At 43.7% G+C, this 14,991-nt stretch overlaps 1 protein-coding gene across 1 annotated transcript in view; it reads left to right on the top strand.

The window, feature by feature from the left end:
• rasa2 (RAS p21 protein activator 2) overlaps positions 1-14,991 on the top strand; it is a 54,776-nt gene that overhangs the window by 18,509 nt on the left and 21,276 nt on the right. Inside the window, exons 8-19 of the mRNA XM_014162395.3 lie at positions 4,345-4,421; positions 5,195-5,296; positions 7,694-7,844; positions 8,379-8,527; positions 8,633-8,747; positions 8,946-9,020; positions 9,173-9,296; positions 10,250-10,356; positions 13,809-13,895; positions 14,325-14,402; positions 14,573-14,646; positions 14,981-14,991. The exon at positions 14,981-14,991 is cut by the window's right edge and continues 96 nt beyond it. Coding sequence (XP_014017870.1) covers positions 4,345-4,421; positions 5,195-5,296; positions 7,694-7,844; positions 8,379-8,527; positions 8,633-8,747; positions 8,946-9,020; positions 9,173-9,296; positions 10,250-10,356; positions 13,809-13,895; positions 14,325-14,402; positions 14,573-14,646; positions 14,981-14,991 — 1,150 coding nt within the window. The remainder of the gene's footprint in view (positions 1-4,344; positions 4,422-5,194; positions 5,297-7,693; positions 7,845-8,378; positions 8,528-8,632; positions 8,748-8,945; positions 9,021-9,172; positions 9,297-10,249; positions 10,357-13,808; positions 13,896-14,324; positions 14,403-14,572; positions 14,647-14,980) is intronic.

Here is a 14,991-nt window from a genome sequence, read left to right as displayed (position 1 = left end):
TCCTAGGACTCAATGTTACACAATACATGTATGTTTTGTTCGATAAAGTTCATATTTATATCCAAAAAACCCATTTTACATTGGCGCATGATGTTCAGAAAATATTTTGCCTTAAAATCTGCCGGTGAATCAGCACAACAATTTACAAAAATACTCATCATAAACGTTGATAAAATATTAAACTGTTATTCAAAGAATTATAGATAAACATCTTTTTAATGCAACCGCTGTGACAGATTTAAAAAATGCTTCACGGGGAAAGCACAGTTTGCAATAATCTGAGTACGGCGCTCAGAAAAATACATCAGGCAATACAGATACCTGCCATTTTGGAGTCATCTAAAATCATAAATAGCATTATAAATATTCACTTACCTTTGATCTTCATCAGAAGGCACTTCCAGGAATCCCAGGTCCACAATAAATGTTGTTTTGTTCGATAAAGTCCATAATTTATGTCCAAATACCTCCTTGTTGTTTGCGCGTTCAGTAAGCTACTCCAAATGTAGGAAGCGTGCCGAAAATTTCACGACAAAGTAAAAAAAAGTTGTATTAACGTTTGTAGAAACATGTCAAACGTTGTATAGCATCAATCTTTAGGGCCTTTTTAACATAAAACTTCAATAATATTCCAACCGGACGATTCCAATGTCTTGAAAAACGTTATGGAACACAGCTACCTCATCATGTGAACGCGCGCCAATTGAACTCATATAATTTTCTGAGTCACCAACTTCCCGGCCTTCTTGTTTGCTCTCTGTTCACTGCAAAAGCCTGAAACAAGGTTCTGAAGACTGTTGACATCTAGTGGAAGCCTTAGGAAGTGCAAAATGAACCCTAAGTCACTGTGTGTTAGATAGGTAATGACTTGAAAAGACTACAAGCATCAGATTTCCCACTTCCTGGTTGGATTTTTCTCAGGTTTTTGCCTGCCATATGAGTTCTGTTTATACTCACAGACATCATTCAAAAAGTTTTAGAAACTTCAGAGTGTTTTCTATCCAAATCTACTAATAATATGCAAATATTTGACTCTGGGCCCGAGTATTAGGCAGTTTACTCTGGGCACGCTTTTCATCCGAAATCGAATATACTGCCCCATATACCTTAAGTTAACCAACAATGCAGTTTTAAGAAAATACCAACAAAAAAAAGTAAGAGAAGAATTAACAAATATTTAAAGAGCAGCCGTAAATAACAATAGCGGGGCTACAGTATATACAGGGGGTACTGGTGTCGTGTGCTGGGACACCAGTGTCGAGGTAATATGTACATGTAGGTAGAGTTAATAAAGTGACTATGCATAGATAATAACAGAGAGTAGCAGCAGAGTAGAAGGGGTGGTGGGGCAGCAATGCAAATAGTCCGGGTTGCCATTTGATTAGCTGTTTAGGAGTCTTATGGCTTGGGGTAGAAGCTGTTTAGAAGCCTCTTGGACCTAGACTTGGTGCTCCGGTACCGCTTGCCGTGCGGCAGCAGAGAGAACAGTCTATGACTAGGGTGGCTGGAGTCTTTGCCAATTTTTAGGGACTTCCTCTGACACCGCCTGGTATAGAGGTCGTGGATGGCAGGAAGCTTGGCCCCAGTGATGTACTGGGCCGTACGCACTACCCTCTGTAGTGCCTTGCGGTCAGAGGCCGAGCAGTTGCCATACCAGGCAGTGATGCAACCCGTCAGGATGCTCTCGATGGTGCAGCTGTAAAACCTTTTGAGAACCCATGCCAAGTCTTTTCAGTCTCCTCAGCAGGAATAGGTTTTGTCGTGCCCTCTTCATGATTATCTTGGTGTGCTTGGACCATGTTAGTTTGTTGGTGACGTGGACGCCAAGGAACTTGAAGCTCTCAACCTGCTCCACTACAGCCCCGTCAATGTTAATGGATGTGTGCTCAGTCCTCCTTTTCCTGTAGTCCACACTCAACTCCTTTGTCTTGATCACGTTAAGGGAGAGGTTGTTGTCCTTGCACCACGCGGTCAGGTCTCTGACCTCCTCCCTATAGGCTGTCTCATCGTTGTAGGTGATCAGGCCTACCACTGGTGTCATCAGCAAACTTAATGATGGTGTTGGAGTCGTGCCTGACTGTGCAGTCATGAGTGAACAGGGAGTACAGGAGGGGACTGAGCACACACCCCTGAGGGGCCCATGTGTTGAGGATCAGCGTGGCGGATGTGTTGTTACCTACCCTTACCACCAGGGGGCGGCCCGTCAGAAAGTCCAGGAGCCAGTTGCCGAGGGAGGAGTATAGTCCCAGGGTCCTTAGCTCAGTGATGAGCTTTGAGGGTACTATGGTGTTGAACGCTGAGCTATTCAACATTCTCACATAGGTGTCCTTTTGTCCAGGTGTGAAAGGGCAGTGTGGAGTGCAATAGAGATTGCATCATCTGTGGATCTGTTGGTGCGGTATGCAAATTGGAGTGGGTCTAAGGTTTCTGGGATAATGGTGTTGATGTGAGCCATGACCAGCCTTTCAAAGCATTTCATGGCTACAGATGTGAGTGCTACGGGTCGGTAGTCATTTAGGCAGGTTACCTTAGTGTTCTTGGGCACAGGGACTATGGTGATTTGCTTCAAACATGTTGGTATTACAGACTTAGACAGGAAGAGTTTGAAAATGTCAGTGAAGACACTTGCCAGTTGGTCAGCGCATGCTCGGAGTACACATCCTGGTAATCCGTCTGGCCCAGCGGCCTTGTGAATGTTGACCTGTTTAAAGGTCTTACTTACATCGGCTGCGGAGAGCGTGATCACACAGTCGTCCGGAACAGCTGATGCTCTCATGCATGTTTCAGTGCCCTTGAAGTGAGTATAGAAGTTATTTAGCTCGTCTGGTAGGCTTGTCACTGGGCAGCTCTCGGTTGTGCTTCCCTTTGTAGTCTGTAATAGTTTGCAAGCCCTGCCACATCCGACGAACATTGGAGCCGGTGTAGTAAGATTCTATCTTAGTCCTGTATTATCGCTTTGCCTGTTTGATGGTTCATTGGAGGGCATAGCGGGATTTCTTATAAGCTTCCGGGTTGGAGTCCTGCTCCTTGAAAGCGGCAGCTCTACCCTTTAGCTCAGAGCGAATGTTGCCTGTAACCCATGGCTTCTGGTTGGGGTATGTACATACAGTCACTGTGGGGACGACGTCCTCGATGCACTTATTGATAAAGCCAGTGACTGATGTCGTGTACTCCTCAATGCCATCGGAAGAATCCCGGAACATATTGCAATCTGTGCTAGCAAAACAGTCCTGTAGTTTAGCATCTGCTTCATCTGACCACTTTTTTTTTTATAGACCGAGTCAATGGTGCGTCCTGCTTTCATTTTTGATTGTGGACAGGAACCGGGAGGATAGAATTATGGTCAGATTTGCCAAATGGAGGGTGAGGGAGAGTTTTGTACGCGTCTCTGTGTGTGCAGTAAAGGTGGTCTGGTTACACGTTTTAACATGCTGATAGAAATGAGGTAAAACTGATTTAAGTTTCCCTGCATTAAAGTCCCCCGGCACTAGGAGCGCCGCCTCTGGATGAGCGTTTTCCTGTTTGCTTATGGCCGTATACAGCTCATCGAGTGTGGTTTTAATGCCAGCATCGGTCTGTTGTGGTATGTAGACAGCTATGAAAAATACAGATGATAAACTCTCTAGGTAGATAGTGTGGTCTACAGCTTATCATGAGATACTCTACCTCAGGCGAGCAAAACCTCGAGACTGACTTAGATATCGTGTGCTGGCTGATGTTTACATATGCATAGGCCCCCGCCCCGTGTCTTACCAGAGGCTGCTGCTATTCTGTCCTGCCGATAGTGTATAACCCGCCAGCTGTGTGTTCTTAATGTCGTCTTTCAGCCACGACTCAGTGAAACATAAGATATTACAGTTTTTAATGTCCCGTTGGTAGGATATACATGATTTCAGTTTGTCCCGTTTTATTTTCCAGCGATTGAACGTTAGCTAGCAGGACGGAAGGCAAAGGCAGATTAGCCACCCATCACTTGATAATCACAAGGCACCCTGATCTTTTTCCGCGAAATCTCAGTTTCCTTCTCCAGCTAGTGATGGGGATCTGGGCCTGGTCAGGTGTCTGTAGTAGTATATCCCTCCCGTCCGACTCATTGAAGAAAAACTCTGTCTAATCTGAGGTGAGTAATCGCAGTTCTGATGTCCAGAAGCTATTTTTCGGTCATAAGAGACGGTAGCAGCAACATTATGTACAAAACAATGCGAAAAAACCAAACAAAATAGCATGGTTGGTTAAGAGCCATTAAGACAGCAACCATCCCCTCCGGCGCCATCACGTTAACTCATCTGAGTTGGTATTTGCTGGAGAAGACTGATGTAAATTCCGTCTTGTTGTTGTCCTCAGGTCACAAGGCCCAACAGTTACACAAAAAAGTCTAATTTCCCTGTAGAGGAGGAGGACATTGAAAAGCTGGAGATCAAGTGAGTGTGCCATCTCCCCTTTCCCCTCTTCTTTTCCCTTTCCTCTTCTTTCCTCTCCTCCTCTCTTCTGTTTTTCTCTTCTCTTTTTTTCTCTTTTCTCCTTCTGCTTTTCTCTCTTCTTTTTTTACTTCTCTTTTTTTCCTATATTTTCCTTCCGACCTTTAACAGAACATCTGTGGGTTGGATTTTTTCCACACACTGACAAACAGACCACCATACCTCCATCTCTCTGGAGCGACTTCTGGGATGTAATCAGAAGAGGATTTTTCAAGTGTGTTTCAATTCAACCAGATTTGATTGGATTGTGTTAGTCACAACCGGTGTAGTGTGTAATGCAAAGTTGGTGGTTAAGGACCTGTGGGGTTTGTGTCTCTGTTTGCGTCACCTACAGCCGACTGACTCATAGCTACATAGCTCACTGGGTTTACAGTCGGGTAAGACTAGGCTGGGCCAAGAGAGGTAAACACACATGCATGACTTTCAGGTTTGGATTTGAGGTGATTTTAATTGCATGTGTATTTTTTAAGTGTACTGTAATTTGTATACTTCACACCGGTAAGGAGTAACTCATCAGTGTATTTTGTGTTTATGTGTTGAGATTGATGTGGTTTCCATGAGAGTGCCAACCAGCCAATGGTAAGTGGTGTGTTTGGAAGGGGAAGGGGCATTGGTCCCTTATTTGTAGATTTTTATAGTGTATTTGCAAATATTACATTCAATTAGTATGTGTGATTGAGTGTTTCTCTCTGTCTCTGTGTGTGTGTGTGTTCCAGAGTTGACTTGTGGAACAATGGGAATTTGGCGCAGGATGTCTTCCTTGGGGAGACGCGGGTATCTGTCAAGATCCTGCGAAATGACCACATTCACAGGGCCTGGTAAGAACGGTGACACATCACAGCTTCGCCTCGCACATTGTCTTCCTGATGCTTCCGCGCCAGGTTACTCACACTAACTCGAGAGATTTCGCATACTGACGCACCAATATGCAAAGGTGCACGTAGCGTCCGCATGCCCATAGGAGCCCACAGCTCTAGCTTCTAACTACACACTCAGACACTGCTGTGTGTGTATTCGGAAACACACAGGTTGCATTCGAAAGTGGCACGCTATTCCTTCTACACTGCACTACTTTGTACCAGAGCCACATAGTCTACTAGTGAAATCAGGTGACCGTGACACACTTTCTTTCTCTCACATGGACACGTCGTGCACTCACTGCACGCAGCCACACGCCTGCTGCTGCGCTCAACCTGAAGAATGTAATCTGACTGCCGCGCTAGCTAGCTGAAATGAATAGACTGATTAGCAGATGACAGATAAGGGGACATGACACAGAGGGTCTTACGCACTCCGCTGCTACTTGCCTCGTTTTATCAGCCACAACAATCCGGCGCTCTGACGTCACACCCCTCACAATGCTGACCTTCTTTTCTGCATAGATCCGTGGATGCTAGATCAGATCTGCACATTGTGAGGTGGATGTTAAAAAGGCCCATACTCACAAATAATCCGAGGGGTACTGTTGATCTAGGATCAGGTTCCCCCTGTCCATATAATCTTATTCATTATGATTTAAAAGGCACAACTGATCCTACAATATATCAGTCCTGCTGCAATACTCTTTGTGAATAGAGGAATAGGGGTACATCCAGTTCCTTGATATTTTTTCCTATTTGTACTTAATAGTAATACGTTTTTTTTCTTTCTTGTGTTTTAAAGCTGCTACACATCGGATTTATAATTTTTTTTGTATTGTAATTTCAGAATTTCCATTTATATCTGGCGCTAATAGTGGAATTATAGTGTTTCACAGTATTACTTACCCGCCAGTGTTGTGATTGGCTATGATATTCGCCTATTGATTTCTCCTGCCTGAACAGCGTCTGTTGTCAAACTGGGAAAACTGTTCTGACTTTGTGGCTGTGTTATCTACTGGAAATCACTATCATTTCCTGGTAGCTAAAATTCAACACTTCTCTCAATTTCAGTTTACCTGAGAAAATAAGCACTGAATAGTGTAGGGAATCATTGTATTATTTTTATAGCTGTTGGCGGTTTTGGTCTACCAGCTTCAAACAGCGGTTTTCGAAATGATCCAAAATCCTACGTCTAGCACCTTAACAATATATAATTGGAGATGAACCTGTGCCAGATCCTGTCCCCCGGTCTAGCAACTCTATATCTGTGGTACTTTTTTTGGACTGGTTACTTCCGTCGTCTTCAGACTGCTTTGAACACTGCGATGGTGGTGTTCTGTAAAGTGTGTGTGTGTGTGTGTGTGTGTGTGTGTGTGTGTGTGTGTGTGTGGGGGGGCGCGTGCGCGCATCTAGGTGATAAGGGATTACGCAGATACCGATCTATGTGTTTTGCATGAGGGCCGTGAGACTAGTGTGTGGGTGTCAGTTTGCATGGAGACAGCAGAACCCCATCTCCTTTAGAGAGAGGGAGAGAAAGGCAGGGATGATCTATACATACACTCTAACATACAGACCCACAACTCGGCTGAACAAAATGTATATTGATCTATTGACTGTCCCAGAGTACATGGGCTCAACTGAGGTTTCTGGGTGTCTGAGTACTGCAGTACGATTACAGTTCAAGCAGATTAGAGACAAACATAGCTGCAGCTTTCGAAGCGATGAAGAGTTCCAGCCTGATGTATATCTGTGAAAACTGCTCCATCTGTTGGTGGCTAGGCAGCTGTACAGGCTCACCAAGCTCATTCACATGCTGCTTAAACACGCAGCTTAATTGCTCAACTATGCATTGTTTTTCTCGTTCTGTTTGAAATCTTTGCATATTTTTTTGATTTTTTTTTTTAAAGCTACTACACTACCAGAGGTGTAAAACTCCAACTCCAAAGCTTTTGTTATATAAATGCTACTTTATTATGTTTGTTTAATCGATGTGGACAGGAAATGGATTTGAAAGTGAAAAAGCACTATATGGCTGAAAACGTTACATTTCATGACCCATGTTGTGGGCAGCATTGACAGCATCATTTGCGTCTCACCACTAGGGTTGCGAAATTCTGGCAACTTTGCCAAAACTCCCAGTTTTTCCAGACATTCTGGTTGGAGGACTCCAGATGTCCTGCTTACTCTGTCCTGATTCCATGAAGCTTTTAACCGGTATTTCTATATTAAACCTGGACATAAGTTATCGGAAATGTGCAGCCCTACTCACCACTGTCAAATACAAATGTGTCGGCTTGGCCATCACTCTAACGCTGACTGGGTGTGTTTTGTTGGGTGTCTTTCCCTGGTCCACAGGTATCTCCTCCAGCCTAAAGGGAATGGGAAGTCCAAGACAGACGACCTGGGCTCTCTGAGGCTCAACGTAACCTACATCGAGGACAATGTGCTGCCATCGGCCTGCTACACACCGCTCCGCACGCTGCTGCTCAAGTCCCCAGACATTAAGGTACTAACCTCACACACCTGGTCTGCCTGAATGGTACATTATGCTCATTAAGGAACTTAAAGGGATGCTAGCTGATACCTATATGCTTCCAGTCATTGTGCTAACGCTAATTAGCATTGGCTCAGGAAACTACCTCAAACGTCGTTCATGCTGGACACAGACATAACAATGGCATCCACAAGTTCATCTGACTTAGGGGAAGTAGATACAGGGCCTCATTGCCCAAATCCCCAAGTTTCAGTTTAAGGAAGAAAGTTATGAGTGTACAATAGAGGACGCATAGGACCGACAATCTGTCAAAAACCATCAGTGGCCAACCATCGACCACAGACCCCACTGTGTATTCCACACCGCTGCCAGTAGTTTGTCATGAGTGGTGGCCATCTACACGTTGAATTGCGGTCAACTAATAACCATTAGTGGCTGACCAATCGTCGCTCACAGTATGGTGCCTGTTGAGAATAAGAGGATTTCTTTCAGAACCTCTCTATGTCCCCCCCGGCTCTCTCCATCTGTCTCTCTTCGCCCTCTCAGCCCATCTCGGCGTCTGCGGCTCACATTCTGGGGGACATCTGCAGGGAGAGGTATGAGGCGGTGCTGCCCGTGGTCCGCCTGCTGCTCCACCACAGCCGCCTGGTGCCCTTCGTCTCCGCCATCACTGTCCTGGAACTGGAGAACACTCAGTGAGTAGTACACATTTCTCCTAGGCCCTATGGGCTCTGGACAAAAGTAGTGCTCTATATAGTGAATAGGCATCCTGTCCTCTGAACCCCGTCTTGTCTGTCTAGGGAGGCCAACACCATTTTCCGTGGCAACTCCCTGGCAACACGCTGCATCGACGACATGATGAAGATTGTAGGGCGGAGCTACCTGACGGTCACCCTGAAGCCTGTATTGGATGAGGTAATGTACATTATATGTTACCTGGGGAATAATGCGAGAAAATGTATTATGTCATAGATGAACACCGATCCTAAGAAGTAAGCCGTGCTATGAACCACATCGTAGAAGCTCATTTCATAACCTAGGAACAACATGTTTGAAAATGCATTCAAAACTCAGCATAACAGCTAAATACAAAGTTATCTTTTTTTCTCGTAGATTTGTGAATCCAACAAAACCTGTGAGATTGACCCGATCAAACTGAAAGAAGGAGACAACGTTGAGGTCAACAAGGTACAGTATACATTTGTCCGGTGCATCGCAAGCTGTCTATCAGTGTATTGTCTAGTAGTGGGGTGGTATACAGAATGAACTGTTATAATAAGCGTGTGTGTGTGTGTTCACGACGTGTGTGTTCACGATGTGCGTGTTTGTCCTCTCTCCAGGAGAACCTGCAGGGGTACGTTCAGAAGGTGTTCTCGTCCATCACCCAGTCCAGCTCCAGCTGTCCCCCGCTCATGTGTGACGTGTTCCGCTCGCTGCGTCACATGGCCTCCAAGCGGTTCCCAGGTGAGCGGGGCATCACACATCTTCGTCCTCTCTCCTCATCTTCATCCTACCTCATCCTCAGCAGGATTGCACAATTCCAGAAACCTTTCCAAAGTTCCCCGTTTTGAAAAAAATCCTATTTGGGGGATTGCTAAACTTTCCGGGAAAGTTTTGCAACCCTATTCCTCAGTCACCGCTCTCTCATCAATACTCACTGTGCCTCATCACATTAGAGAGAACGTCCACTAACCACAAATCAAGTTTCTGAGATGTTTTCATACCAAAATATAGGGTTAATTTTGTGTAAGTCCCTTTTATAATCATTAGTGTAGAAAAGTCCAGGTCTCTATCCAAAGGAAATTATGGTAGATTAGATACAGAAATATTATGCCAATCTTTCCCAAGTATTATCTAGTTACTTTATAAAAAACACTCTGTAAAAGGAAGTGTAATGAGTCTTCCATCAGTAAGCAGCATGTTGTAGAGACCATGTCCACCATGAGGTGGAGCCAGAAGCCTGACTAAAGTGCAGGAGATTGTCTAAAAGTATGTTTGACATTGGCCCTTCAAGTAGAAGCTACTGAATCTGTGAGAAGGTCCTGTTAATGTGTAGTGTTGGAGCTTTGTACGAGTCATGTTCTCATAAACCGCTATGCTCATATGAATTGGCACCTTTTTAATGGTAGGAGGATGAGATCAGCCTGGAACTGGGCCTGTCCCAGTTGTTAGCCTGTCTGGGGTCAATAGGTGTATCTGCATTGCTTGCTGTTTGGGGTTTTAGGCTGTGTTTCTGTACAGCACTTTGTGACATCGGCTGATGTAAAATGGCCTTTATAAATACATTTGATTAATGGGATAGTTCACCAAATAAAAAAAATGACATCCTTGTTTCTTACCTTGTGAGCAGTCAATGGATAAGGACAGGTAGCAAAGCTTTATTTTTATTTGCGCTTCTCCTGTCCCCTCGTCTGCAGATGATCCTCATGTCCAGTATTCGGCAGTCAGCAGCTTCGTGTTCCTGCGCTTCTTCGCCGTCGCCGTTCTCTCGCCACACACCTTCCAGCTCCGCCCACACCATCCTGTGAGTACGCCCATATGCCTATGTTTTTTACATTTGTGTCACATAGGAGGTATCCTAAGTGTTTGCACTTTAGTGTCATGGTATAGCTACTTAGAAGTGAAAGTGTACCCCCTATATTTGGGCTCCCGAGTGGTGCAGTGGTCTAAGGCACTGCATCTCAGTGCTTGAGGCGTCACTACAGACACCCTGGTTCGAATCCAGGCTGTATCACAACCGGCCGTGATTGGGAGTCCCATAGGGTGGCGCACAATTGGCCCAGCGTCGTCCGGGTTTGGCCGGTGTAGGCCGTCATTGTAAATAAGAATTTGTTCCTAACTGACTTGCCTAGTGAAATAAAGGTATACATTTTTTTGTATTAATTTAGAAGTGACGCCTCACTGCTGTTATATTATTACCACCACTCCCAAAAATATGATAAAAAAATAGAAAATGTATTTTTTTACAAATTATTTATTCTGAGACCTGCTTTTAAGATAATTGACAAAATCTTGCACTAAGTGCTTTTTCTACTTACCCAGTATGAACTCATGGATACTAATTTTGTCTCAACATGCAGAAGTTGCTAACTAGCGTTAGCGCAATTGCTAACTAGCATTAGCACAATGACTGGAAGTCTTTGGAACAGCTAGATTTTGTTATTGTGCTAATGCTAGTAAGCGTTGACTCACACAAATACTTTAAACGTACTTCAAACTGCACACAGAGACATACAAATGGTATCCATGAGTTTGTCTGACTAGGTAAGTTGAAAAAGGGCTTTATTGCCAAAAATCTGTTTAAAATCAGTGACAAGTTATAACATGTTTTTGTAGCAAACCAAGCGAGCAGTGCCCTCGAATGAGAGAGTCATGAGTGCACAGCCACTGTTTGCTCCTCATCGCCCTTTAGTGCAGTGGCGCGTATCAGTTATATTTTAAGATGGTGTCAACATAATTACATTTTCATGCATTTTGGTGTAAGATGTCCTTAAAAAAAAAATCTGACAACAAAAAAAGTCAGTTGAACATCCCAAATAATTTACATTTTAGTCATTTAGCAGACGCTCTTATCCAGAACGACTTACAGTTGTGAGTACGTCACACACACACACACACACACACACACACACACACACGCTAATTAATGCATACATTTTCATATTTAGTTCATACTGGTCCCCTGTGGGAATTGAACCCATAACCCTGGCAAGTGACATGCTCTACCAACTGAGCCACACGGGACCACTTAGACTCTTCCATGAACAAATCGCACCAGCAGTGACCAGAGGCAACAATGAAAAACAAACATTGACATCCAGGAACACTTTTGAACGACCAAGTAGCTCCCAAGTAAAGTAGGCTAGGCTACCGACAATGACTAAACCAAGCATGAAACACTAGTCAACTGTTTGATTATAAAGTTGCGCTAGGCTTAGCCTACTATCGAACTGAATTGTTAGCCAAGTTGTTCTAATGAATCCCATGTAGCCTATGATATTACTGTGTTGGCCTAATTATCATTTTACCATGTCATTTATTAGTACATGTACCTGTACTGTAGCCTAAATGTTAGAATTGGGTCCTACAGGTCATGGGCCTATTTCTTTGTGCAAATCACGGAACAATCCTTTCACTTAGATTACTGGAGTAAACCCATCCCCTAGCTTTCTGGAGGGATATGTGTTGAACATGAGCATCGCTCAAAGCATTTCAGACTGTTTTAAATGGTAAGAGTCTGTGAATATTTACTGTGCATAGTACATGCTCATTGGTCCTTGAAAAGAAGGTCTAGAGCATCTATCATGGATTTAGGAAGGTGCGGTGAGGGGACAGAGGTGTGTTACTACTCTCCTCTAATCTGCCAGCCAGTGGTTGCACACACACCACAACCACTGAGCCAGCCCCATAGGGGGCAGTGTTGGACCAGATCTCTCTGTGGGCCAGGTTAGCCAGGTGTTGTAAAACAGTGGATTTTCCAGACATGTAACACTGTGTGGGCGTGTGGGACAAGGCTCTTAGCTTTAATCTCCCAGGGGAGATGGTGAATATATGGAGCTATCCACAGGTGTCTATCCACGGGCCACTGGCCTCCCACAGAGAGGGGGAGGAATGCAGAAGGAGCCCTGTTCATTATAATGAGGGAGCGAGCCAGAGAGGGGCAGAAGAGAAGGAGGGAGAGGGAGAACCCTGGTCATTATAGTGAGGCCCACCTGGCAGCGTCCAGTACTCTACTCCTTGCCTTAGTGGAGCACAGCCACACACCCAGGCTAGGCTCCTGGTTTCTCTGCCAGGCTCCTGTAGTTCTTGAAGAGAGGGTGGCTATGAGACGCTGGGGGCTGCTGCCATAGCAGTATCGCACGCACCAGACCTAACAACCTGCACGCATTTTGAGTACCATGCACACAATTTCAGGTCAAAGTATACTGGTATGAAAACTAGAGTTGTGGTGTGTGTGGTACTCCTCTGATCTGCCAGCCAGTGGTTGTGTATGACGTGTTGTGGATGCTGGAGACTATTAGACCTCTGAGGAGATGGAGATTTGCCTTCTATCATTCCCAGAAGCTCATCTACAGATGGAGCTGAAGGGAGCGATTGGGACCCTTTCGTAACGGGTAGAATTCTGTGGCAGGCTGAAACTCTATGGAAACCAAGGCTGACTAAAAAACATGCAAAGAACCCATTTAGCACAGCAGAACAAAGTAGCAGTGGCTTTAAACGTGAAATGTACATTCACTATAGGCCTACATCATGCCATACATGTTGCATGCAATGATGCAATTACGTGCATGTACATTTCCAAAACTTGAGGATGTTCCAGTGATGGAATGGTGTGTAGGCTACTCCAAACTTCCTATGTTTGTCAAACCATTTTTATGTTTAGTGAAATAAATGTTCCAAAAATAAGATGCTGTCAAAAGCTAAACAAGATAAAAATGATTAGTAATTCTTGAACCTCAAATTACATATTTGGAAGGGTAGATTAGATATGTGTTTCTGAATGGATTCCAGAGGACCCTCAGGGAGAGCACACTGTTATTATATCATCAAACCCTTGATTTATTGAGTTAGGAGTGTTATTACTGGGTTAGAACAAAAATGAGGCTCCCCATGATTGATTTGAGAAACTGGATTAGATTCCAAAAATGTTTTGATGCATATTCACATGACCTGACTGTTTTTACAGTTTTCTAGAGAATGTGTACACATGAGACTCTTTTGTGTGAAGTGTTTCCCCTATAATAATTTAGCAGGGGTGCCCTGCCGCTGTGCTGTTGTGATATAAACTAGGTTGTATTCATTAGGGCACGCAACAGAGAACATTTAGTTTTTTAATGTTTTGCAATGGAAAATGAAAATGTGTGTTTGTAATTGACAATAAGTTATCCCTCCCTGTTTTAGTTTGATTTTATTCAGTTCGGTGCCTAATGAACATGACCCTGGTATTTGACCGTGCTTTGTACACTCCTCTGCCAGGACCTAGAGGTCTCCCGAACACTCACTCTCATCTCCAAGACCATCCAGACTCTGGGGAGCTGGGGTAGCCTGTCCAAAAACAAACTGGTATGTATGGATGTCTCTTATCAGCCTCTCCAACATGCTTATCAATCTTCCCTTGTGTATATCAGTCAGTCAACATGTCTATCAATCATTAATTCCCACTGAGCACAGACGTCAGTTCAACGTCTAAATTTGATTTACATTTGGTTGAGTTGTCAACTAACATGAATTCAACGGTAAATCAACTAAACATTTCACTAAGTCATTGGATTTAGGTTTAAAAGTTGGGTGAAAGAAATACATTGCCTTTACGTTGATGACTTTTTGCAAATCCAATTAGTTTTCCATATTGATTCATCATGATCATAGATTTTGGGGGGTTGAAATAACATGGAAACGTTGTTGATTTAACCTGTTTTTGCCCAGTGGGTTGTGTCTGTAGGTCTGCTCTGAGCAAAACTAACACTTTTTGTGAATGTGTTTTGTCTTTAGTCTAGTTTTAAAGAATCCTACATGTATGATTTCTTCAAATCATTCCAAGAAGACAAATGTATTGAAAAAGTAAAAAAGGTGAGTTTTTGGTTGTGAAGCGACCTTCTTATTACATTTTGATTTTGTAGGCCATGTGTCAAACTCAAGGTTTTACCAACCACATGTTGGTAAATCGCTTTTCCATGTTAGTTTTGTATGCATTGCTGATTTAGCATGGTGTTTCCATCTGACATTGTGTGTGTGTGTAGTTCCTAGATGAGATCTCCTCCAACGTCAGTAAGGAGTCCAGCGGGGTGGAAGACTCTGTGGTTCTCAAAGAGGGGTGAGTGGCTCACATCCAGTTATTGATAGCTACTGGGGTAAAGATAATGTATCCTTTTCCTGGACTGAAAGTGCTTTTTAGTCCAGGACTAAATCTTTAAACTTAATTTAAAAAGTTTGGTGTCATAACTAAGGCCAGGAGTTTGTCCTGACCAGAGGGGTTTGTCGCTAAGCGGGATCATTAACTTAGCTAGCTAACTAACTCTAATAAACAGTCCTGTATATTGATTGGTTGATTTTCTGGTTCATAAAGAAAGCTACACATAAATATTGGTTGTTGGCTGTAAAGTTAAACTTACTGTGCCAATATCAAGTCAATATTTATTTTGCTTCAGGGAGATACAGA

The sequence above is a fragment of the Salmo salar genome, chromosome 20, assembly GCF_965601325.2.
Source record: "Salmo salar chromosome 20, fSalSal1, whole genome shotgun sequence".
In the NCBI taxonomy this organism is placed as follows: Eukaryota; Metazoa; Chordata; class Actinopteri; order Salmoniformes; family Salmonidae; genus Salmo; species Salmo salar.
Note: the sequence above shows the minus strand (reverse complement) of the source record. Positions and strands in the feature narration are given on the sequence as shown.